The sequence below is a fragment of the Canis lupus genome, chromosome 6 (assembly GCF_048164855.1).
Source record: "Canis lupus baileyi chromosome 6, mCanLup2.hap1, whole genome shotgun sequence".
Classification (NCBI taxonomy): Eukaryota; Metazoa; Chordata; class Mammalia; order Carnivora; family Canidae; genus Canis; species Canis lupus.
This window is the reverse complement of record NC_132843.1, coordinates 40,718,106-40,740,214: the sequence shown is the minus strand read 5'-3', so window position 1 is coordinate 40,740,214 and position 22,109 is coordinate 40,718,106. Positions and strand designations below refer to the sequence as shown.

General features: G+C 58.5%; 2 protein-coding genes across 3 annotated transcripts; both read left to right on the top strand.

The window, feature by feature from the left end:
* Window positions 1-356: 356 nt before the first annotated feature.
* LOC140636049 (SLAM family member 9-like) lies at window positions 357-8,147 on the top strand. The gene is made up of 6 exons (XM_072831528.1): window positions 357-496; window positions 3,890-4,282; window positions 5,782-6,078; window positions 7,567-7,803; window positions 7,889-7,980; window positions 8,064-8,147. Exons 1-6 carry the CDS (start codon window positions 397-399, stop codon window positions 8,145-8,147), a joined length of 1,203 nt encoding a protein of 400 aa, XP_072687629.1. The 5' UTR covers window positions 357-396.
* A 6,479-nt stretch (window positions 8,148-14,626) lies between these two features.
* LOC140635424 (SLAM family member 8-like) lies at window positions 14,627-21,879 on the top strand. 2 transcript variants are annotated; one of them, XM_072830088.1, is made up of 4 exons: window positions 14,627-14,766; window positions 18,251-18,643; window positions 20,145-20,441; window positions 21,606-21,879. In XM_072830088.1, exons 1-4 carry the CDS (start codon window positions 14,667-14,669, stop codon window positions 21,680-21,682), a joined length of 867 nt encoding a protein of 288 aa, XP_072686189.1. In that variant the 5' UTR covers window positions 14,627-14,666; the 3' UTR covers window positions 21,683-21,879. The 2 variants fall into 2 exon arrangements, with proteins under 2 accessions (XP_072686189.1, XP_072686190.1); XM_072830089.1 differs by lacking the exon at window positions 14,627-14,766 and adding an exon at window positions 14,784-15,006 and having other exon boundaries at window positions 21,606-21,877.
* Window positions 21,880-22,109: the final 230 nt, after the last annotated feature.

Here is a 22,109-nt window from a genome sequence, read left to right as displayed (position 1 = left end):
ATGTGCCTCTGTGCCTGGCCATCGGCTGGTGCTGGCGAGCAGGGCCCGGGGCTGTTAGGGAGCCCAGGGACACAGGTCAGGGGCCCTAGGGGTGCAGGCTGGGGAGGTGAGACCACCAGGCTGCTTGTGAGCACAGAGTTGGGGCCTCCCCTGCACTGGGGCTCCTAGACGGGGCTGTTCCTACATTTGCTCTGCAATGATCTCCTGAGCCCACTGCAGGAGCTGAGGTAACAGGAGAGACCTGAATGGGCTAATCTACTGGACAGTGAGGTCCCAGGGCTAACAGTTGGCCCCGCCCTAGGGGTGCGGAAGAGCTTAAGTTTCTTTGAGTGAAGAAGTTTTCATCCTCTCTTCCTCTGTGTTCTAGATGCTTCCCCAGCCTCACTGTAGAACCAGATGGATCCAGCAGGGAGGCAGCCTGCCATGGGCCCCTGCTCAGGGGACCCCCACCTGGGCGGGGCGTCCTGGCTCCTGGGACTCACCAGCCTCATCCTCCGTGAGTGGCCCGGGCTCCCAGGGAGGGAGGACCGCCGGGGGGCAGGGAGGCAGGAGCTGCGGGGCTGTCTGGTGTCTCTGGGGAGGAGCAGAGGAAGCAGCCCTGTGATATGGAGCACACGCGGTGCGTCTGGTTTCCAGCCACAGGGGGAGCGGAATGAACACAGGAGCTTCTGGCGGAGGCCAGGCTGGGAGCCCTGACCCTGGCTGCCTGGCTGCAGGACGGAACCCCCAGCAGGGGTGAGGCCAGGAGAGCCCATAGCCCCCTGGGGAGAGGGATGGAGGAGACCAAGCAGGGGCTGCGGAGACCCAGGGTGGGGATGGGCACTGCGATGCTCAGGGAACCGGGCAGCCCCTGCAGCTGCTGTGCCCGGGCAGGGACGACCCAGAGCCCAGGGCTGAGCTGGAGAAGAAAGCAGGTGTCCTCTGGCTCCTGGGGCAACATGAGGCCTGACTATGTGACATTCTGTTGGAAAAGGAGGGAAAGGCGGCCTCCAGAATTCAAGGGGTCTGTGCCCCTGCTGCATGTGAGACTGTGCCTGGAACAGGAGACTGAGGACAGCTCCGGGTAGGGGTGCCCCGGGGGGTCAGGAGGGAAGCAGAGGGGGCCCCCGAAAGGAGGCTGAAAGAAGGTCTGTGCTAACCAGAGTGGGATTTTCCAGTTCTTACTTCATCTGATCATCTGCTTCTATGTTACAAAGTACGTAAGAGCAAAGGAGAAAACACTAAGTTATGGAGGATTTCTGAAATCACTGGGCCTCTGTCACAGGGCAATGACTCTTTAGAAAATGAGTTTTGCAGCACATTTAGACCCTTTTAATGAGTCAACTTCATGTCAACAATATGTGGATTTTATCCTCTTTTCCATTTTATTGAACTGGAGACATAAGGGAATTACACAGTTACCACCATAAAGGTCTGGTTTGGAGGATAAAGAAAGTTTAAAAGAAAGAAAGAGAAAGAGAAGAAGGAAGGAAAATGGAAGAAAGGAAGGCGGAAAGAAGAAGGAGAGAAGGAGAAACGGACTAAATTTTAAGCTGATTGTTCAAAGTTAAATTCCATCTTACTGAAATGAACTCTGCCCCTCGAGCGCACAGCCACCCGCCCCCGGCCTCTGTCCTCTCTGGGATCAGCACCTGTTGCAGGTCTGAGAGCTCTGGAGCCTCCTCCCGTCCTGAGTGGGCTTCCAGCATCCTCAAGCTGAGGCTCCCCGTCCAGGTTCTGGGCAGCCCCTCCCCTGAGCCTGAGGGCTGACCTCCTCTCTCCCGGGAGACCCCAGAATTGCTCAGATCCTGCTGACCGGACAGCAGAGGTGGGAGAGAGAAGCCCCTGGGCAAGGCAGGGGAGGGTGCAGGGGTGGAGACGGGTGAAAGGCAGCTCCCTGTGGGGAAGAACAGGGCTGGGGATGGGGAATCCAGCTCCAGGTCTGCTCTGCCCTGTGTGACCTGCACAGGTTCACCCCGACGGAGCCCCTCCTCGGGGAAAGGCCCCCTGGAAGCCCCTCCAGCTCTGATGTCCCGGGACTGGGTGTCTCCTCCTGGTTGGGACTGTCCTGGAGCTTCTCCGAGGCCTCTGCTCTGTGTCGTCCTCCTGTCCTGTCCTAGTCCTGGTCCTGACAGGGGCTGATACCCGGGGATGCTGTTTGGGCCCTTCAGAACCAAGACCCAGGACTTTCTGGGGTCACATCCTCAGTCCTCCAAGGAGGGAGGGGTGATGTCTCCCAGGCCCCCTGACGATCCCCTGGCCCTCTGCTGTCCCTGCCTCTGCTCCTCAGTGGGCTGTGCCGACACCTGCTGAAGGAGTCTGACTGCTCCCCAGTATGGGGACCCAGAGGTACAGGGCATGCTCAAGACGGAGTCACAGGGGAGCCACGATAGGCCCCCAATGAAGATCCTGGCCAGAGCAGGTCAGGCCTTGCCCAGATTCCCTAGTAAACACCAGCTTCTTTCTCCATGCGCCCCTGGACTGACCCCTCTGACCAAAACTGGGGGCTCAGAGAGGGACATTCTGTGCTCAGGAGTCCCTGGGAACTGCCCTGGGGCAGGTGCCAACCTGGAGACTGACCTGCTGCCCCTCAGGAGCCCACTGCTCAGGGCTCTGCAGGAGTGTGACCGAGGAAGGACATTCTAGGCCTCCTGGGGTCCGGCTGGGGACACCCTGTGCTGGTGGCAGGCACAGCAGAGCTCACACAAAGATCACCGGCAACCCCACATTCTCTGGTCCCTGGCAGTTAGCTGGGTCAGGGGACGAGTGCTGGCCAACAAGCAGGAGCAGAGACCCCGCTACTCCTGGACAGATGCAGACACCCCAGGGTGACTCCACTGTCTGCCTTTCCTGCTGGAGCCCCAAGGGTGCAGCTCCCAGGGATGGAGCCTCCCCCAGGGGGACAAATTCCTCCGTCTGTGGGGTGAAACCCCTGGTCCTTAGACCCTGAGCTCCTGGAGTGTGTGTGACAGCAAGGCAGCCCAGCTCAGCCTGACTGTGGGCATGCCCGGTGGTGGGGGGTGGGACTGGGACCAGCTTCGTCAGAGTCTCTGCTCCATTTCTTTTCCTGTCCCCCCTTCTGGTGGCTGTCACCTGCTAGGGTGGGACCAGCCATCCCTTGACCCCTTGATACAGGGCAGATGCAGCTTCCATCTGGTGCAGGTCATAATCTAGGGGGGCTCGGCTGGTCATCAGGTTCAGGGATAGAAGTTCAGGTCCAGGCTGGAGCTTCAGGGGTCAGGGTCACCGGGAGGGGTGTTTCCAGGCTCCCACGAGCATGAGCTGACTGGGTGCACTTCCTATGGTCTCTGGAGAGAGGCCTCACTCCTGCCTCCTGTTACCAGAGGCGGCCCTCACCCCTCCCCATCTGGGCCTCTCTCCAGGGCAGCCCCTAACATGGCAGAGGCCTTCGTCCCAGCGAGCAGGACACAGGGTGACAGCGAGATGGAGTCCACCTCTGTGTGATCCAATATGCCTAAGGGCTGTCCACCCCCTTAGCAGCTCCCAGCTCCCCAGAGGGGGCTCACTGGCTATGGCTCCCACCCCAGGGGAGGGCTCCAGGGCCTGTGGGCAGGAGGGGTCTCTGCAGCCCCGTGAGCAGCTGCCTCCTGCAGAAATGCTCTCGGTAGGGACTGAAAATGTGTCAGACCTGTTGGTCCGAGTCCCAAGCATTTCACTCTCTCCCTGTGAGGCGTCAGGACCCTGCAGGTGAGCAAGTTCATGTGACCTGGTCAAGGGGACGCTGCCCTGGGACAGGCGTGATTCCGGCATCGCTTCAGACTCATGCACTCTCCTGCCTTCCAGGAGTCACGGAGCACATGGGAGGGATTTAATGGCAAGATGGGTTCTGGGCTTTTCTCATTTATTCCTCCCGGAAAACCACCCTCATTTCCTGTGCCCTCTGCCCTAGGCGTCTGCAGCACTGGCACCCAGCGTTCTGCAGCCCATGGTTCTGGAGTTGAGGATTCTGGAAACCCCGTTTCTCTGAAGGGGATGCAAGGAGCTTCTGTGTTGTTTCAAGTGCTCAGAAACCCAGACTTGCCTGCAGGAGTCGAGCTGGAGAACATGACCTGGGGGATCTCCTCCGGGGCAAACTACACAATCCTGCTGCACGTCTCCCCTGGAGCACGCGATCCAGAATGGGTCAACTTCCAGGACAAGTTCCAGAAGAGGGTCCATGTGCTCAACATTACGACCCTGAGGATGAACAACCTGACCCCGGAGGACACTGGGCTGTACCGGGCTCGGGGCTTCTACTCCAGAGGAAGACAATACGACCAGGATTTCCACCTGACTGTGTATGGTGTGTAGGCCCCTCCCCCAGCCCCAGAGCTCACCTCCTTCCTCTGTCCCTGGAGGGTCCCCGCGCCCGGCTCACAGGGCTCCCCCCAGGCCCCAGCCTTCAGACTCTCTCTTCTCCCCTGGAATCAGATGCAGGGTGTTCGCCACAAATGCAGGCAGAGCTGAGAGTCACCCCAGGGATGGAATCACTTTGGTGCTTCAGGAGGGGAACCCCTGTGGGGGGAAGTGGGGATTTTGCCTTAACACTACTGTCCCCACAGGACTCAGGGTCCTCAGGCTGTCCCTTAGCTGTCTGTGCCGCTGGGACAGGTGAGGACACCTCAGGGGCTCACCACACCCCACCTGAGGGTCCTACTGTGCTGTCTGGCAGGAGTCAGACCCCAGAGCCTGTGCCTTGAGGTCTGGGTGTGGGCAGGGCTGTGCTCCTCTCTGGAGGCTCCAGAAGAATCTATTTCTTTTCCTGACCCCCTTCTGGTGGCACCTGCATTCCCTGGGTCATGGCCCTTTCCTCCACCTGCACAGCCAGCACTGCTGGGATGAGTGCCTCTGGCACTGGGTCCCTCGGACCTCCTCTCCTGCCTCTTTCTACTTGGGAGGACCCTGTGATCACATGGGGCCCATCAAGACATCCAGACCATCTCTGGTTTAGGCTCAGCTGGTTAGCAGCCTCAGACCAGCATTGACTTGGAATCTAAGACACCTTCAGGTTCTGAGGGTCAGCACGTCAGCATAGCTGGGGTCACTCGTCACGAAGTAGGATCCAGACCCCCACGTGTGGTTCTCCACCCTTTCCCCCGATCCCCTTTTAGCCTCAGCCCGAGCAGCTCACTCACAGACTCCACTGGTCCAGCTCTAACCTCCACAGATATAGGAGTGCACATGGCAGTCCTTTCTCAGGATCTCAGGGAGCATCCTGCTCTCTCCCTGCACCCCCCTCTGCCCAGGGAGCTGTCTGCTCCAGAGAGAGTGGGAGCCTCAGGTCCCACAGATTCTAAAGATCTGTGTCAGCCTGTTAGCCTGTCCCTTGGCTTCACGGGTGGAACCAAAATTCAGTGCATATTCCAACCACACAGAGGGTGGTCTTTCCTAGGGGGCACCAAGGTGCCCCCCATAACAGTCTTTCATGGTGGGAACATGGGGCCAATTTCAGGGCTTGGGCATCATTTATCCTGATAAATCAGGCCCTAGACTTCTCTTTCTTCTAGGGGACACCTCACTTTCTTTAACTAATTAGTTGTGGGTCAGTGGGCTCCAGCATTTATTTTTTCACGTGATAGTTTTAGTCTTTCTCAATCTACAGAAGTCCCATAGAGCTGAACTCACTGGCTCCATCCTTATGCACCTGCTGTATATTTGGTCACTTCTGTGTCATCTATAAAATGCTTTCACCATCCTGAGGGGGAGGAGGCCAGAGCTTCAGGGAGATTCCACAGGACAAAGACTGAGGTGTGATATTTTCCACTCACATGACCCTCTGTCCTCTTGTCCTTCCTGCCGCAGAGCCCCTGCCCCTTCCCCAGATCAGGACCACGAATCTGTCCATCACCCCAGGCTGGTGCAACGTCACTGTGCAGTGTGATGCCCCAGGAACCAGGGAGGACCTGACCATGTCCTGGGAGAGCAGGGGTCTCCCCAGGGAGCTGGAACAACGAGAGGCCACAGGACCAGCCCCCAACCCCTGGACCCTGGCTCTGAGCCTGCCCCTGAGCCAGCCCAGCGCCAGCCTCACCTGTGTGCTCAGGAACCAGGTGGACCAGACAACTGCCACCTTGGACCTTGGGGACATCTGTGGCCACGGTGAGTTCGTCCTGCAGAGGGGAAGGGCTCCTGATGCTCAGGCAGCCCTGGGTGTGGGTTTTTGGGTCTGTCCCCTTGTTTATGGCACCACCTGCCACCTGGTCACCCCATATAGAATCTGGCAGGTACTTCCACCTGCTCTGTCCTTTGGTGTCCCTCTCAGGCTACTCTCCTCCCGTCCTCACCCCTCCTGGTCCAGGCAGCACCACCCAGCACGGACCTCTGCCCACCCTCATCCATCATTCCCTGTGTCCAGGGTAGTTTTCGGGAAGGGAGTTGGGGGGTGTCAGGGGTCTGTGCCACCAGACGGGGTATGAGCCAGCGACTCCTTCAGGATTGAGGGCTGGGGGCTCCTCTGCCCGATTGTGGGCTCACGGACACAGGTCACCCTACCTGCTGGCCTGGGTCCCGGATGGGCCCTGCTGTCCTCAGCCCCCAGCCTCTGGTCAGGCTCCTCCCTCTGCCCTCAGCCCTTCCAGGTCAGGATCCTCGCTCCCCCTACTCTGGTCGAGGGACCCCTTGGCTCCAGCTGGCTCTGGGCCCTGATACCTGAGCAATCCCCAGGGCCACCGCTGGGAGCAGGTCCAGCATGAAGAGTGTTTGACCCGGCATCTGGGCCTCAGGGGCTCAGGCCTAGGGGTACCTGCTGCCGTCCTGCCCTCACACCTGCCTCTTATCAGGAGCCGCCAGGGGCCCCCACACTGAGAGTGAGGCTCTGGGCCAGGATGAGCCTCCTCTGCAGCCCCAAGCCCTGGATGGCAGCAGCCACGTCTGCTTTTCCTGTGAATTCCTGTCCCAGCTCAGCCCCAGGCTGTTTGCTCACAGTCCGTGTTTCCCTGAGTGAATGAGAGACCCGGTGCCCCGTCGCCCCCTCGGCCCTCCCACCTCCTCCACCAGCAGCTGGAGCCCTGCTGCCTCAGTATCCCCGATCCCAGGGGAGCTCATCACTCAGGGACCCAGTGGACCCTCTGGAAAGAGGCCCCTGCCTCCCTCTCACCCTCCTAACTGGCTCCTCCCTGCTTGGTCCCCCTCCCACCTGCCCCAGTGGGTGCTGGAGCTCCAGGGCTGGCAGGTGCCCCCCTCCCTGTTCATGGCCCTCCTTCCTGGAAGGCCACACCCACCTGCCTGTCTGCTCCCTGCACTCCTCCCTCAGGACGAGGTTACTCATCTTCTCCTCCAGGAGGCCCTCCCTGACCACGTGTGTATAGGCTGGGAGCTCCTGTGCCCTGGGATGGCTCTGGCTAGCTCCTTCTGGCACCTTCTCACCCTCCTCCCACTGAGGTGTCCTCAGAGATGGGCACCGTGTCCTGTTCCTCTCAGCACCTGGGCTTCAAGCAGGAGCTCGGGAAGTGTTGAGTGAAAGCACCTGCCATGCTGCTCCCTCCTCAGCTTCTGAGCAGGTGCCTTCAGACGTGTCCACGTGCTGGGCAATGGGTATCTGTCCTCTCGGTGCTTAACCTGCTCCATCTCTCTGTGCGAGGGAAGCAGATCCACAGGGACAGGCTGATGCCTCCCAACTACCCAGCATCCTGGGGACTGTTGTGGTCCTGCTGCTGATCCTGGGAGCTGGACTGTTCCTCCGGAGGACACGAGTGAAGAAGAGCCTGGAGCCTGGGAGAGGCAGGTTGCACTTCTCCTCCCCGGGCCCACACACCTCCCTCCCCTGGACCCTGGGCTCCCTTCCTCCTGCCTTTACTGCTCAGGGGATGTCCCTGCAAGAGGGGGGTGGGGACAGCAATGGCCTTGGGGTCATGGAGGGGAGGGTACAGGTTTCCGGGCTCAGACTCCAGCTCCTTCTGTGTATGAACAGGTGTAGGGTCACTGGAGGAGCACAGGGACCCTGATGGTGGCATCCACTATGCAGAGCTCAGACAGCAGGAGTCTGGATACAGCAGGGACCAGGTGAGGCTGGGAGAGGGGGCAACGGAGTCTTCCCCTTTCCCTCCGTGCCCGGGTGTGTGCTTGTCAATCCCCATCATCCACAGGGTCTGACCACTGTACCCCTGGAACTCTTTCCGGACAACACAGTATTAGCTACGAAATTCAACTCGGGGCCCATGCAGTGCTGAGTGATTAGGGGAGGTCATCTCAGTAGCACTGGGTCTGGGGGGGGGGTCCCTCTGAGCCTCTCTGTCCCTCTGCTGTTACAGGAAACACTGTCTGCATTCCAGGGTAGGGGTGCAGCTCGTCTAGAAGGGGAGACGCCCCTCACTACTGTCTACAGTGAGGTCCGCAGGCCAGGCATGGCCCTGATGAGGATTTAATTGGAAGAAGCAGGAGAATCCAGCCCCCCGGGGACACCTGTCTTGGGACCATGATGCCTGCAGCCTTGGTCTCACCTCTTCCTCCTCTGACTCCTCTGACGAGGGACTGGCTGGTCCAAGCATCAGCTAGTGTCTATGCTAAGTGGTTCTGCACACGTTCACCATGAGACACACACAGTGGTAGAGCAAGCGGGAAACTGAGTCCATGAATTGGTACCAACATGTTCCAGGTCGGCTCAGCCTCAGCCCGGACACCCCTGGATGGACTCTGTTCTCCTCCTCATCTATAGGACAGCAAACTACCTTCAGACCCTCGCCCCCTGGACGCACCACTGTGACTCACAGCCTCCCACCGGGACAGTCTGAAGAGCAGCCCGCGGTCAGGCTGGGCCGAGAGCTATTCAGGGACGCGATGCCTCCGTGGCGGTCAGCGCCGGCTGCGTGCTGCTCTGTGGCCCGCACTGCTCTGACCTCGTGCAGGCTGGGACCTCCCGGGCCTCGTGCACACGCCGTGACGTGGGGGTCTTGTGCGCAGGGTCGGGTCAGTAGAAGGAGGCCTTGGGGGCTGACTCTGGAGGCCGCGCAGCTGGGAGCGCTGGGCCGGGACCCCGCCCGGGGATCGGGGCTCCAGGGCGCGGCTCCTCAGCCCTCGGCTGTCTGTCCCGAGTCCTGGCAAAGCTCCCTTCTGTCCTGTCCTGCTGCAAATGGCAGAGCCTCCTACTGTTCAGGAAGAAATGGAAGTTTCTGGGTCCTACCAGTTAGCTTTTAACAGGCTGTGTTGATTGACACCTGCCTCCCTCCTTCTCCTGCCTCCGGGAAGGATGTCCTGGGGTCTCAGTAGGACTTTCCCCTGCACTCTAGAGACCTTCCCTGGGGACGAGCCACCCGTGCGCTCTTCCTCAGAGCAGAGTAACTTTTTGGTTTTTTTTAATGCCGTTTACAATAGCAAAACAGCCAGAGGTGAAAGAGGAAAACGGATGACAGACAGGGACACACGTGTGCCCTGGAGCCGGGGCCCAGTCACAGCCTGGCTCTTCACTTGCCCCACACCCAGAGGCAGGGGACGGAGGCTTGAGGACACGAGAGGAGCCGAGTCCCCGGGAAGGCCAGAGCCGTGGTCCCCGAGAGCTGCGGCCCTGACCGTCCACCTTAGAGGCTGCAGGAAGGGAACCTCAATGCTCCACGATGCAGACAAACCCAGGGGATGAGACCTGAGGCTCCATAAATCTCTCAGTGGATCAGTCCTTCCACTGCGCCCCCATCCAGGTGCAGTGGGGGGACCCAGGAGCCTCGGGCACCTCCACTCCCTCTGCCACGTGGCTCCCTTCTGAACCTCCACGTTCGAGGGCATCAGTGGGACGGACCGACGCTGGGTCCTGGTCGACTCTCCTCCCGCAGAGACTCTCTGAGCCTGTAAAGTTCCTGCTTCCTGACTTGGTTTGCGAAAGCGAACGGATGGAGCGTGTGTGAGGATGCATCTGTCCTCTGCTTGCTCCCCCTTCTCAGCTGCCGCCCCCCGGTGCTGCTCACCAATGCTGCTCGCGCTCAGGGCGGCCCTAGTCCCAGGGCTGTTTCTCCCTCAGAGCCTGCGGCAGCCTGAGGGCGGAGGGCGGCCCGGAGCCCCGAGCTGGGGGCGGCACAGGCGTGCCTGGGCCCGCTGGCCCTGGGCTCGATGGCCTTTCTGTCCTTCAACACTGACCACGAGACTCTTTCCGGAACACGACTTGGTGTCAAGCAGAATATGGCAGTGCTGGCTTCATCATGGACTCATTTTGTAAAGATTTTATTTATTTGAGGGAGAGAGAGAACAAGCATGTGGGGGTGAGGAAGAGGGAGAAGCCGACTTCCCCTGAGGGGAGAGCCCAACACAGGGGGCTGCATCCCAGGACCCTGGGATCACGACCTGAGCTGTAAGCAGATGCTTAACCGACTGAGCCACCCAAGCGTCCCCACGATGACTCACTTTTATTAAAAATCAAAGTTGACTGAATTGAGGTACTGTGGTTTATTTCAAAGGATAAATTCTAGGACTTTCAGTTGGCTCAGTTTGTAGAGCACCTCACCCTTGATCTCAGGGTTGGGGTTCAAGTCCATGTTTGGTCTGGAGGCTATCATAATTAATTAAGCAATTAAAGGATTAGGCGCCCAGTGGTTCATTAGGTTAAGCAACTGACATCGTCTCCTGTCATCATCTCAGGAATCTGGAATTGAGCCCCGCACTGGGCTCCCCACACAGGGAGAGTCTGCTTGTCCCTTCCCTCCCCCCTCCCCCTATTGTGCTCTCTCTCCCACTCCCTGAAATAAATAAATAAATATTTTTAAAAATATGAAAAGATGCTTTTTAAAACAATCGAACTTTATTACATTACATCATTGTATTAAAGTGTAGGTCCTGGAGGTCTGTGAGGAAGCAGCCCTGGACATATGTGTGCTCCTGTCCGCCAGGCAGGACCCAGGATTGCTGGCAGAAGACTCCAGAATGCAAGCTCTCCCCCAGCCTTTCATGGGATTGGACTGGGTCCTCCTCCTGTATGTTTCGTGTGTCCAGAAGTGCTCGTGGAACATGAACACCAGGAGCCTGGATCCCACAAGGACTGTGGCCCCACCTTCCCTCTAGTGGCTGTTCTCAGTTTTCCTGAGAGCTGGAACTCATCCCTGTTCAGAGCAAAGAATCTCTTCTGTAGTCTGTGTGTCCTCGCCTCATAAATTACTTCATATGAGAGAGACAGACAGACACAGACAGACCCACAGGTGCACCTGTCACCTGCCTGCTGGGGGAGCTCCGGCCTGTGCCTTCACTACCTTGTTGGTCTCTGGAAATTCCCTCAGTCCCATCTTGTCCTGCCCCCCGGCCACCTGCCTCTTCTTTGATCATGCAGTTCCCTGCTCAGCACCCAACATCGCTGTGGGGATCCTACTGTCTCCTGCATCAGGGGGTTTTGTCTGGAGGATGAAACCCTGCCTCGGTGGCACCTGGGCAAGTGCAGGTTCTGTCTCTGCAATCTTTCATCCCTCAGCCCCGAAATCGTAAGTGCCCGAAAAATGAAATTAAAACTGAGGAAATAACCACAAATACAAAAGAGCAGTAACAACAATGATTTTGCTATACTTTTTACAATGTGTCCTGCAACCTTGCTACCATCACTCATCAGATCTAGGACTCCTTCTCACACTCTTCTTCCTCCTTTTTCTTTTCCTCCTGGTCCTTCTCCTCCTTCTTCTTCTTCCTCCCTCTTTTTGTCAGTTTCTCATGGATTTTCTAAGTTGAAAACCATGTCACCTGAGCATAAAGATAGATTTAATTAATCCTCCAAATCTGTATGCTTCTAACTGAATTGCCTAGTCTTCCATATTAGCTGAGATTTCCAGTCCAACCCTGAAAAGGATGGTGATAGGGGTCATCGGGCTTCATTTCTCTTCTTTGAAGGAGAGGTTTCCATATCTCACCACTAAGTATGCTGTCCGCAGTGGTATTTCTGGGGATGATCTTTATCAAGGAGCTAAAGTTGATAAACAATTCCTAGTTTAACTTGAGTTTATTATCACGAGTTGGTGTTTGGGCTCAGTCACTTTTGGAGTCAAGGAAACCAATGAAGAGATGAATTTTGTAGAGAACACCAATTAGGCAACTAATACTCATCTACACAGGTGGGCTGGTCCTCCTGGCGTCCTAGAGCACAGAGTAGAGACCACACTCTATCCTACCCACACAAATACCATGTATACCATCCAAGCAACCAAGAACAATTTAAACCAACTAGTTTACAGCCAATGGATTCGTATCTCTTTTCTACACATATGGGAGGCAGAGCAGACCCAGTGTAGTCCACGTCTCATAGTCCAGGCAAAGGAATGGCTCCCAAAAGGACAAGCCACAGAGTTTCAGGAGGAAACCACTAGGCTCGAATATGGTGCTGCCACCTCCTGGTTCCATGGCTCTGGAGTGTTTAGCAACAAATGCTCCAGCTTCTTCATGGGTAGAATGGAGACACGTGGAAGTGATAGGAAGGGGGACTCCACAAATACTTTGGAGTCAACAGGACACACAGACGGGCAGATGTGGGGTACTCAAGGAGGAAAGGTCTGATGTGGCCCCTCAGGATCGGAGCCTAAACATAGTTTATGCTATGAGGGCATTCTGGGGATCAATAGGAGTCTCCCGAAGCCCTGGGGGTCACTGGCCCCATATTGGCCCCGTGACTCCCCAGCAAGTTCTGAGCAGTTCCACATCCCCACTGTGCTGACAGCTCGAGCGCAGGGCCATCCAGCCCTGTGTCCAGGGGACACACAGGGATGGGTGGGGACAATGACATTCAGCCTCTGGTCCTCGAGCATCTGGTCCTAGAGCCCACGCTCCCTGGCAGCAGACTGTGGCACCTGCTCCTCCAGGGGGGTTTCCAGCCCGAAGCCAGTCAGCACAGAAGTCATGCTGCCCAGTGTGTGTCTTCGGAATCAGGGCCCTGAGTTCTCGGCACACCAGAGACCACACTCCGGGCCAGTCGCGTGGTTCCGGAAGCGTCTGAGTGTGGGAGAAGCAAGCTCCACTGTGAGCTGGCCTGGAGATGCAGGCCTATGTGCGACATAGCCAGTGCAGGGGAGGCTGTGGTCGGCAGACAGCTGCTGTGGACCTCACAGGCTGCACACATGCAACCACAGGCCTTGTATCCTCAGCCTGGGGGTGTGAGAGAGACTGAGCTGGGTCAGGCCTGGCCTCCTTCCCACTCTATGTGGCTTCTCAAGGTCTGGGAGGAACTTGGGTCTAGAAAGAGCAGTGGTCTAGGAGGCCTGAGATGTGAGCCTGGCTGTGCCCCATGCTGGGGCAGTTCAAACTGTGGGCTCTTCAGATAACGTCAATGGTCTTGACTTCTTCATCTGTAAAACAGGTAGTATTTCAGAGCACCGCCGCCCCTCACAGTAAACAGGCTTGTTAACCAGAGGGACCAAGACACATGGAGGCCAGGTGACATTAGCCCTCATACTGTACAGGACATAGGAAGAGACAGGATTAGTATCTGGAGTCATCAGAGTCCCTGTGCTGGGCCAGCATGGAAGGTCGCTGGCTGGCCCTTGGGGTCCAAAGCCAGCGGGTCCTCGGAGCTCCCTCCTGGGCCTCCCACCCAAGCCCTAGCTGTGGTTTCCACAAGCAAATAGTCCTTATCCAGGAGGGCTTGCCCAGGGTTGTGGGGACGGGGAAGTGGGCAGAGCCACTTGCTCCCATCCCCCTGAAGTGACCAGGGGCTGAGATGCCCAGATCTGGACTCCACCCCAGGAGTTCCTTCCCACAAGGCTCAGGCATGTCCTGGGAAGGGATCTCCCATCAGTGGGTGGGAGCAGGCAGGACAGTGCTGAGGGCTCTCTGGTCGAGGGGCACGGAGAGGATGAGGAGAACCGAGAATGGATGTGGGGACTTGCAGGAGGCCACACTGTGGGACAGGACAGGGGCTATGAGGCTGGATTTTTCAGATTCCTCGTTAGGAGTCCAGACCCTGGTTCAGGATCTGTTGTGTTTGCACACAAACCCTCAGGGCTCAGGGCTCACACCCATACACTGGATTGAAGAGCCAATAAGCTGACACCAAATGTGCATGGCTCCCAGCCAGGCCTGGGGATCCTGTCTTAGGATGTGAGGGTCTGAGCAGCCAAGGGGAGCCTCCATGGGTGGGTTAGTGATGGAGCTGCTCCCCTGGGGTCCACGTGAGGGCAAGGTCCTCACAGGTTGTGGAGAACACTTCTTCGAAGAATAGGCTGGGCCCGATACTCAGTAGGCGGCTGGGGCCTGAGGCTGCTGAACTGTGGCCAGAGGAGCCCATCCCTCTGCACCCCTGCCTGGGTCAGAGCGGGGGCCCATGTCGGGAAGAGAGGGAGGTGCTGGCTGGGGTGCTGCTCCTGGGGAGCTATGCCCTGTGTATGGGGGCAGGGCGGGCCCTAGGTGCAGACAGAGCCCTTGGGTGCCAGCAGGAGGGACAGCAGGTCCAGAGCCTGAAGGGGAACACGGAGACACAGGTCAGGGGCCCTAGGGGTGCAGGCTGGGGAGGTGAGACCACCAGGCTGCTTGTGAGCACAGAGTTGGGGCCTCCCCTGCACTGGGGCTCCTAGAGGGGGCTGTTCCTACATTTGCTCTGCAATGATCTCCTGAGCCCACTGCAGGAGCTGAGGTAACAGGAGAGACCTGAATGGGCTAATCTACTGGACAGTGAGGTCTCAGGGCTAACAGTTAGCCCCGCCCTAGGGGTGCGGAAGAGCTTAAGTTTCTTTGAGTGAAGAAGTTTTCATCCTCTCTTCCTCTGTGTTCTAGGTGCTTCCCCAGCCTCACTGTAGAACCAGATGGATCCAGCAGGGAGGCAGCCTGCCATGGGCCCCTGCACAGGGGACCCCCACCTGGGCGGGGCCTCCTGGCTCCTGGGACTCACCAGCCTCCTCCTCAGTGAGTGGCCTGGGCTCCCGGGGAGGGAGGACCCCCGGGAGGGCAGGGAGGCAGGAGCTGCGGGGCTGTCTGGTGTCTCTGGGGAGGAGCAGAGGAAGCAGCCCTGTGATATGGAGCACACGCGGTGCGTCTGGTTTCCAGCCCCGGGGGCAGCGGAATGAACACAGGAGCTTCTGGCGGAGGCCAGGCTGGGAGCCCTGACCCTGGCTGCCTGGCTGCAGGACGGAACCCCCAGCAGGGGTGAGGCCAGGAGAGCCCGCGGGGGATGCGGGGACCCAGGGTGGGGACAGGCACCCCCTGGCCTGCGATGCTCAGGGGACCGGGCAGCCCCTGCAGCTGCTGTGCCCGGACGGGGCCGACCCAGAGCCCAGGGCTGAGCTGGAGAAGAAAGCAGGTGTCCTCTGGCTCCTGGGGCGACATGAGGCCTGACTATGGTGACATTCTCTTGGAAAAGGAAGGAAAGGCGGCCTCCAGAATTCAAGGGGTCTGTGCCCCTGCTGCATGTGAGACTGTGCCTGGAACAGGAGACTGAGGACAGGGGCTCCAGGTGGGGGTGCCCTGGGGGGTCAGGAGGGAAGCAGAGGGGGCCCTGAACTGGTCTGACGGAACACTAGTGCTAACCAGAGTGGGATTTTCCAGTTCTTACGTCATCAGACCACCTGCTTCTATGCAACAAAGGAAATAAGAACAAACAACAAAAAACTAAGATCTGGAGAATTGTGAATTCTCAGACAGTTTGGATGATTTTATTGCCTGTAATGTTTGTTTGAGTGTACGAGCCCCGCTGTGAGCTGCTCAGGTTCTTGGGAAATTCTGGAATCACGGGGCATCTGTAAACATCTGTAAACCCCATGTTTACGCATTACAAACTTAGCTTTTCAGAACATTGAGATCCTTTACGTAAATAACTTTCTGTCAGTAACTCTGGGCTTTCTCTCTTTTCTGTTCATTTAACTGGAGACATATGAAAAATGACATTGAATTCTGTTTTAATCCTCTGGGTTGTAAATTTGATAAAGAGAAAGAAGAAAGAAAGAGAAAGAGAAAGAGGGAAAGAGAGAGAAAGGAAGAAAGAAGGAAGGAGGATGGAAGCAAGGAAGAAGGGAAGAAAATGGACACATTTTTATTTTGAGGCTGAAAATTAATTTCCAGCTTACTGAAATGAACTCTGCCCCTCGAGCGCACAGCCACCCGCCCCCGGCCTCTGTCCTCTCTGGGATCAGCACCTGTTGCAGGTCTGAGAGCTCTGGAGCCTCCTCCCGTCCTGAGTGGGCTTCCAGCGTCCTCAGGCTGAGGCTCCCCGTCCAGGTTCTGGGCAGCCCCTCCCCTGAGCCTGAGGGCTGACCTCCTCTCTCCCGGGAGACCCCAGAATTGCTCAGATCCTGCTGACCAGACAGCAGAGGTGGGAGAGAAAAGCCCCTGGACAGGGCAGGGGAGGGTGCAGGGGAGGAGACGGGTGAAAGGCAGCTCCCTGTGGGGAAGAACAGGGCTGGGGGTGGGGAATCCAGCTCCAGGTCTGCTCTGCCCTGTGTGACCTGCACAGGTTCACCCCGACGGAGCCCCTCCTCGGGGAAAGGCCCCCTGGAAGCCCCTCCAGCTCTGATGTCCCGGGACTGGGTGTCTCCTCCTGGTTGGGACTGTCCTGGAGCTTCTCCGAGGCCTCTGCTCTGTGTCGTCCTCCTGTCCTGTCCTAGTCCTGGTCCTGACAGGGGCTGATACCCGGGGATGCTGTTTGGGGCCCTTCAGAACCAAGACCCAGGACTTTCTGGGGTCACATCCTCAGTCCTCCAGGGAGGGAGGGGTGATGTCTCCCAGGCCCCCTGACGATCCCCTGGCCCTCTGCTGTCCCTGCCTCTGCTCCTCAGTGGGCTGTGCTGACACCTGCTGAAGGAGTCTGACTGCTCCCCAGTATGGGGACCCAGAGGTACAGGGCATGCTCAAGACGGAGTCACAGGGGAGCCACGATAGGCCCCCAATGAAGATCCTGGCCAGAGCAGGTCAGGCCTTGCCCAGATTCCCTAGTAAACACCAGCTTCTTTCTCCATGCACCCCTGGACTGACCCCTCTGACCAACACTGGGGGCTCAGAGAGGGACATTCTGTGCTCAGGAGTCCCTGGGAACTGCCCTGGGGCAGGTGCCAACCTGGAGACTGACCTGCTGCCCCTCAGGAGCCCACTGCTCAGGGCTCTGCAGGAGTGTGACCGAGGAAGGACATTCTAGGCCTCCTGGGGTCCGGCTGGGGACACCCTGTGCTGGTGACAGGCACAGCAGAGCTCACCCAAAGATCACCGGCAACCCCACATTCTCTGGTCCCTGGCAGTTAGCTGGGTCAGGGGACGAGTGCTGGCCAACAAGCAGGAGCAGAGACCCCGCTACTCCTGGACAGATGCAGACACCCCAGGGTGACTCCACTGTCTGCCTTTCCTGCTGGAGCCCCAAGGGTGCAGCTCCCAGGGGTAGAGCCTCCCCCAGGGGGACAGATTCCTCCGTCTGTGGGGTGAAACCCCTGGTCCTTAGACCCTGAGCTCCTGGAGTGTGTGTGACAGCAAGGCAGCCCAGCTCAGCCTGACTGTGGGCATGCCCGGTGGTGGGGGGTGGGACTGGGACCAGCTTCGTCAGAGTCTCTGCTCCATTTCTTTTCCTGTCCCCCCTTCTGGTGGCTGTCACCTGCTAGGGTGGGACCAGCCCTCCCTTGACCCCTTGATACAGGGCAGATGCAGCTTCCATCTGGTGCAGGTCATAATCTAGGGGGGCTCGGCTGGTCATCAGGTTCAGGGATAGAAGTTCAGGTCCAGGCTGGAGCTTCAGGGGTCAGGGTCACCGGGAGGGGTGTTTCCAGGCTCCCATGAGCATGAGCTGACTGGGTGCACTTCCTATGGTCTCTGGAGAGAGGCCTCACTCCTGCCTCCTGTTACCAGAGGCGGCCCTCACCCCTCCCCATCTGGGCCTCTCTCCAGGGCAGCCCCTAACATGGCAGAGGCCTTCATCCCAGCGAGCAGGACACAGGGTGACAGCGAGATGGAGTCCACCTCTGTGTGATCCAATATGCCTAAGGGCTGTCCACCCCCTTAGCAGCTCCCAGCTCCCCAGAGGGGGCTCACTGGCTATGGCTCCCACCCCAGGGGAGGGCTCCAGGGCCTGTGGGCAGGAGGGGTCTCTGCAGCCCCGTGAGCAGCTGCCTCCTGCAGAAATGCTCTCGGTAGGGACTGAAAATGTGTCAGACCTGTTGGTCCGAGTCCCAAGCATTTCACTCTCTCCCTGTGAGGCGTCAGGACCCTGCAGGTGAGCAAGTTCATGTGACCTGGTCAAGGGGACGCTGCCCTGGGACAGGCGTGATTCCGGCATCGCTTCAGACTCATGCACTCTCCTGCCTTCCAGGAGTCACGGAGCACATGGGAGGGATTTAATGGCAAGATGGGTTCTGGGCTTTTCTCCTTCATTCCTCCTGGAAACCACCCTCACTTCCTGTGCCCTCTGCCCTAGGCGTCTGCAGCACTGGCACCCAGGGTTCTGAAGCCCATGGTTCTGGAGTTGAGGATTCTGGAAACCCCATTTCCCTGAAGGGGATGCAAGGAGCTTCTGTGTTGTTTCAAGTGCTCAGAAACCCAGACTTGCCTGCAGGAGTCGAGCTGGAGAACATGACCTGGGGGATCCTCTCCGGGGCAAACTACACAATCCTGCTGCAGGTCTCCCCTGGGGCACGCGATCCAGAATGGGTCAACTTCCAGGAAAAGTTCCAGAAGAGGGTCCGTGTGCTCAACATTACGACCCTGAGGATGAACAACCTGACCCCGGAGGACACTGGGCTGTACCGGGCTCGGGGCTTCTACTCCAGAGGAAGACAATACGACCAGGATTTCCACCTGACTGTGTATGGTGTGTAGGCCCCTCCCCCAGCCCCAGAGCTCACCTCCTTCCTCTGTCCCTGGAGGGTCCCCGCGCCCGGCTCACAGGGCTCCCCCCAGACCCCAGCCTTCAGACTCTCTCTTCTCCCCTGGAATCAGATGCAGGGTGTTCGCCACAAATGCAGGCAGAGCTGAGAGTCACCCCAGGGATGGAATCACTTTGGTGCTTCGGGAGGGGAACCCCTGTGGGGGGAAGTGGGGATTTTGCCTTAACACTACTGTCCCCACAGGACTCAGGGTTCTCAGGCTGTCCCTTAGCTGTCTGTGCCGCTGGGACAGGTGAGGACACCTCAGGGGCTCACCACACCCCACCTGAGGGTCCTACTGTGCTGTCTGGCAGGAGTCAGACCCCAGAGCCTGTGCCTTGAGGTCTGGGTGTGGGCAGGGCTGTGCTCCTCTCTGGAGGCTCCAGAAGAATCTATTTCTTTTCCTGACCCCCTTCTGGTGGCACCTGCATTCCCTGGGTCATGGCCCTTTCCTCCACCTGCACAGCCAGCACTGCTGGGATGAGTGCCTCTGGCACTGGGTCCCTCGGACCTCCTCTCCTGCCTCCTTCTACTTGGGAGGACCCTGTGATCACATGGGGCCCATCAAGACATCCAGACCATCTCTGGTTTAGGCTCAGCTGGTTAGCAGCCTCAGACCAGCATTGACTTGGAATCTAAGACACCTTCAGGTTCTGAGGGTCAGCACGTCAGCATAGCTGGGGTCACTCGTCACGAAGTAGGATCCAGACTCCCACGTGTGGTTCTCCACCCTTTCCCCCCGATCCCCTTTTAGCCTCAGCCCGAGCAGCTCACTCACAGACTCCACTGGTCCAGCTCTAAACCTCCACAGATATAGGAGTGCACATGGCAGTCCTTTCTCAGGATCTCAGGGAGCATCCTGCTCTCTCCCTGCACCCCCCTCTGCCCAGGGAGCTGTCTGCTCCAGAGAGAGTGGGAGCCTCAGGTCCCACAGATTCTAAGGATCTGTGTCAGCCTGTTAGCCTGTCCCTTGGCTTCACGGGTGGAACCAAAATTCAGTGCATATTCCAACCACACAGAGGGTGGTCTTTCCTAGGGGGCACCAAGGTGCCCCCCATAACAGTCTTTCATGGTGGGAACATGGGGCCAATTTCAGGGCTTGGGCATCATTTATCCTGATAAATCAGGCCCTAGACTTCTCTTTCTTCTAGGGGACACCTCACTTTCTTTAACTAATTAGTTGTGGGTCAGTGGGCTCCAGCATTTATTTTTTCACGTGATAGTTTTAGTCTTTCTCAATCTACAGAAGTCCCATAGAGCTGAACTCACTGGCTCCATCCTTATGCACCTGCTGTATATTTGGTCACTTCTGTGTCATCTATAAAATGCTTTCACCATCCTGAGGGGGAGGAGGCCAGAGCTTCAGGGAGATTCCACAGGACAAAGACTGAGGTGTGATATTTTCCACTCACATGACCCTCTGTCCTCTTGTCCTTCCTGCCGCAGAGCCCCTGCCCCTTCCCCAGATCAGGACCACGAATCTGTCCATCACCCCAGGCTGGTGCAATGTCACTGTGCAGTGTGATGCCCCGGGAACCAGGGAGGACCTGACCATGTCCTGGGAGAGCAGGGGTCTCCCCAGGGAGCTGGAACAACGAGAGGCCACAGGACCAGCCCCCAACCCCTGGACCCTGGCTCTGAGCCTGCCCCTGAGCCAGCCCAGCGCCAGCCTCACCTGTGTGCTCAGGAACCAGGTGGACCAGACAACTGCCACCTTGGACCTTGGGGACATCTGTGGCCACGGTGAGTTCGTCCTGCAGAGGGGAAGGGCTCCTGATGCTCAGGCAGCCCTGGGTGTGGGTTTTTGGGTCTGTCCCCTTGTTTATGGCACCACCTGCCACCTGGTCACCCCATATAGAATCTGGCAGGTACTTCCACCTGCTCTGTCCTTGGGAGTCCCTCTCGGGCTACTCTGCCCCCACCCACACCCCTGCTGGTCCAGGCAGCACCACCCAGCACGGACCTCTGCCCACCCTCATCCACATTCCCTGTGTCCAGGGTAGTTTTCAGGAGGGGAGTTGGGGGGTGTCAGGGGTCTGTGCCACCAGACGGGGTATGAACTAGCGACTCCCTCAGGATTGAGGGCTGGGGGCTACTCTGCCTGTTTCTGGGCTCTTGGACACAGGTCACCCCACCTGTTGGCCTGGGTCCCAGATATGTCCTGTTGTCCTCAGCCCCCAGCCTCTGTTCAGGCTCCTCACTCAGACCTCAGCCCTTCCAGGTCAGGATTCTCACTCCACCTACTCCCGTCCAAGGACCCCTTGGCTCCAGCTGGCTCTGGGCCCTGACCCCCGAGCAATCCCCAGGGGCCACCGCTGGGGGCAGGTCCAGCATGAAGAGTGCTTGACCCGGGGTTTTGGGCCTCAGGGGCTCCGGCCCCACAGGAGCTGCTGCCGTCCTGCCCTAACACCTGCCTCCTCTCAGGAGCCACCAGGGGCCCCCACACTGCTTGGTCCCCCTCCCACCTGCCCCAGTGGGTGCTGGAGCTCCAGGGCTGGGGGGTCCCTATTCATTGTCCTTCTTCCTGGAAGGCGGCACCCACCCTGCCTGTCTGCTCTCTGCACTCCTCCCTCAGGTCGAGGTTTCCCATCACCTCCTCCAGGAGGCCCTCCCTGACCACGTGTGTATAGGCTGGGAGCTCCTGTGCCCTGGGATGCTCTGGCTGGCTCCTTCTGGCACCTTCTCACCCTCCTCCCACTGAGGTGTCCTCAGAGGTGGGCACCGTGTCCTGTTCCTCTCAGCACCCGGGCCTCAAGCAGGAGCTCGGGAAGTGTTGAGTGATAGCACCTGCCATGCTGCTCCCTCCTCAGCCTCTGAGCAGGTGCCTTCAGATGTGTCCACGTACGTGCTGGGCAATGGGCGTCTGTCCTTCTCTTGGTCCTTAACCTTCTCCATCTCTCTGTGGAGGGAAGCAGATCCACAGGGACAGAGTTATGCCCCCCAACTACCCACCATCCTGCGGGTTGTTGTGGTCCTGCTGCTGATCCTGGGAGCTGGACTGTTCCTCTGGAGGACACGAGTGAAGAAGAGCCTGGAGCCTGGGAGAGGCAGGTTGCACTTCTCCTCCCCGGGCCCACACACCTCCCTCCCCTGGACCCTGGGCTCCCTTCCTCCTGCCTTTACTGCTCAGGGGATGTCCCTGCAGGAGGCTGGTGGGGGCGGCCATGGCCTTGGGGTCATAGAGGGGAAGGTACAGGTCCAGGGCTCAGACTTCAGCTGCTTCTGTGTATGACCCGGTGCAGGGTCGCAGGAGCATCATAGGGAACTGATATTGGCATCCACTCTGGAGAGCTAGCCACCAGGGGTCTGGAGACAGCAGGAACCAGGTGAGGCTGGGAGAGGACGCAGCCTGAGTCCTTCCACATCCCTCCTTGCCGGGTGTGTGCTTGTCAATCCCCGTCATCCACAGGG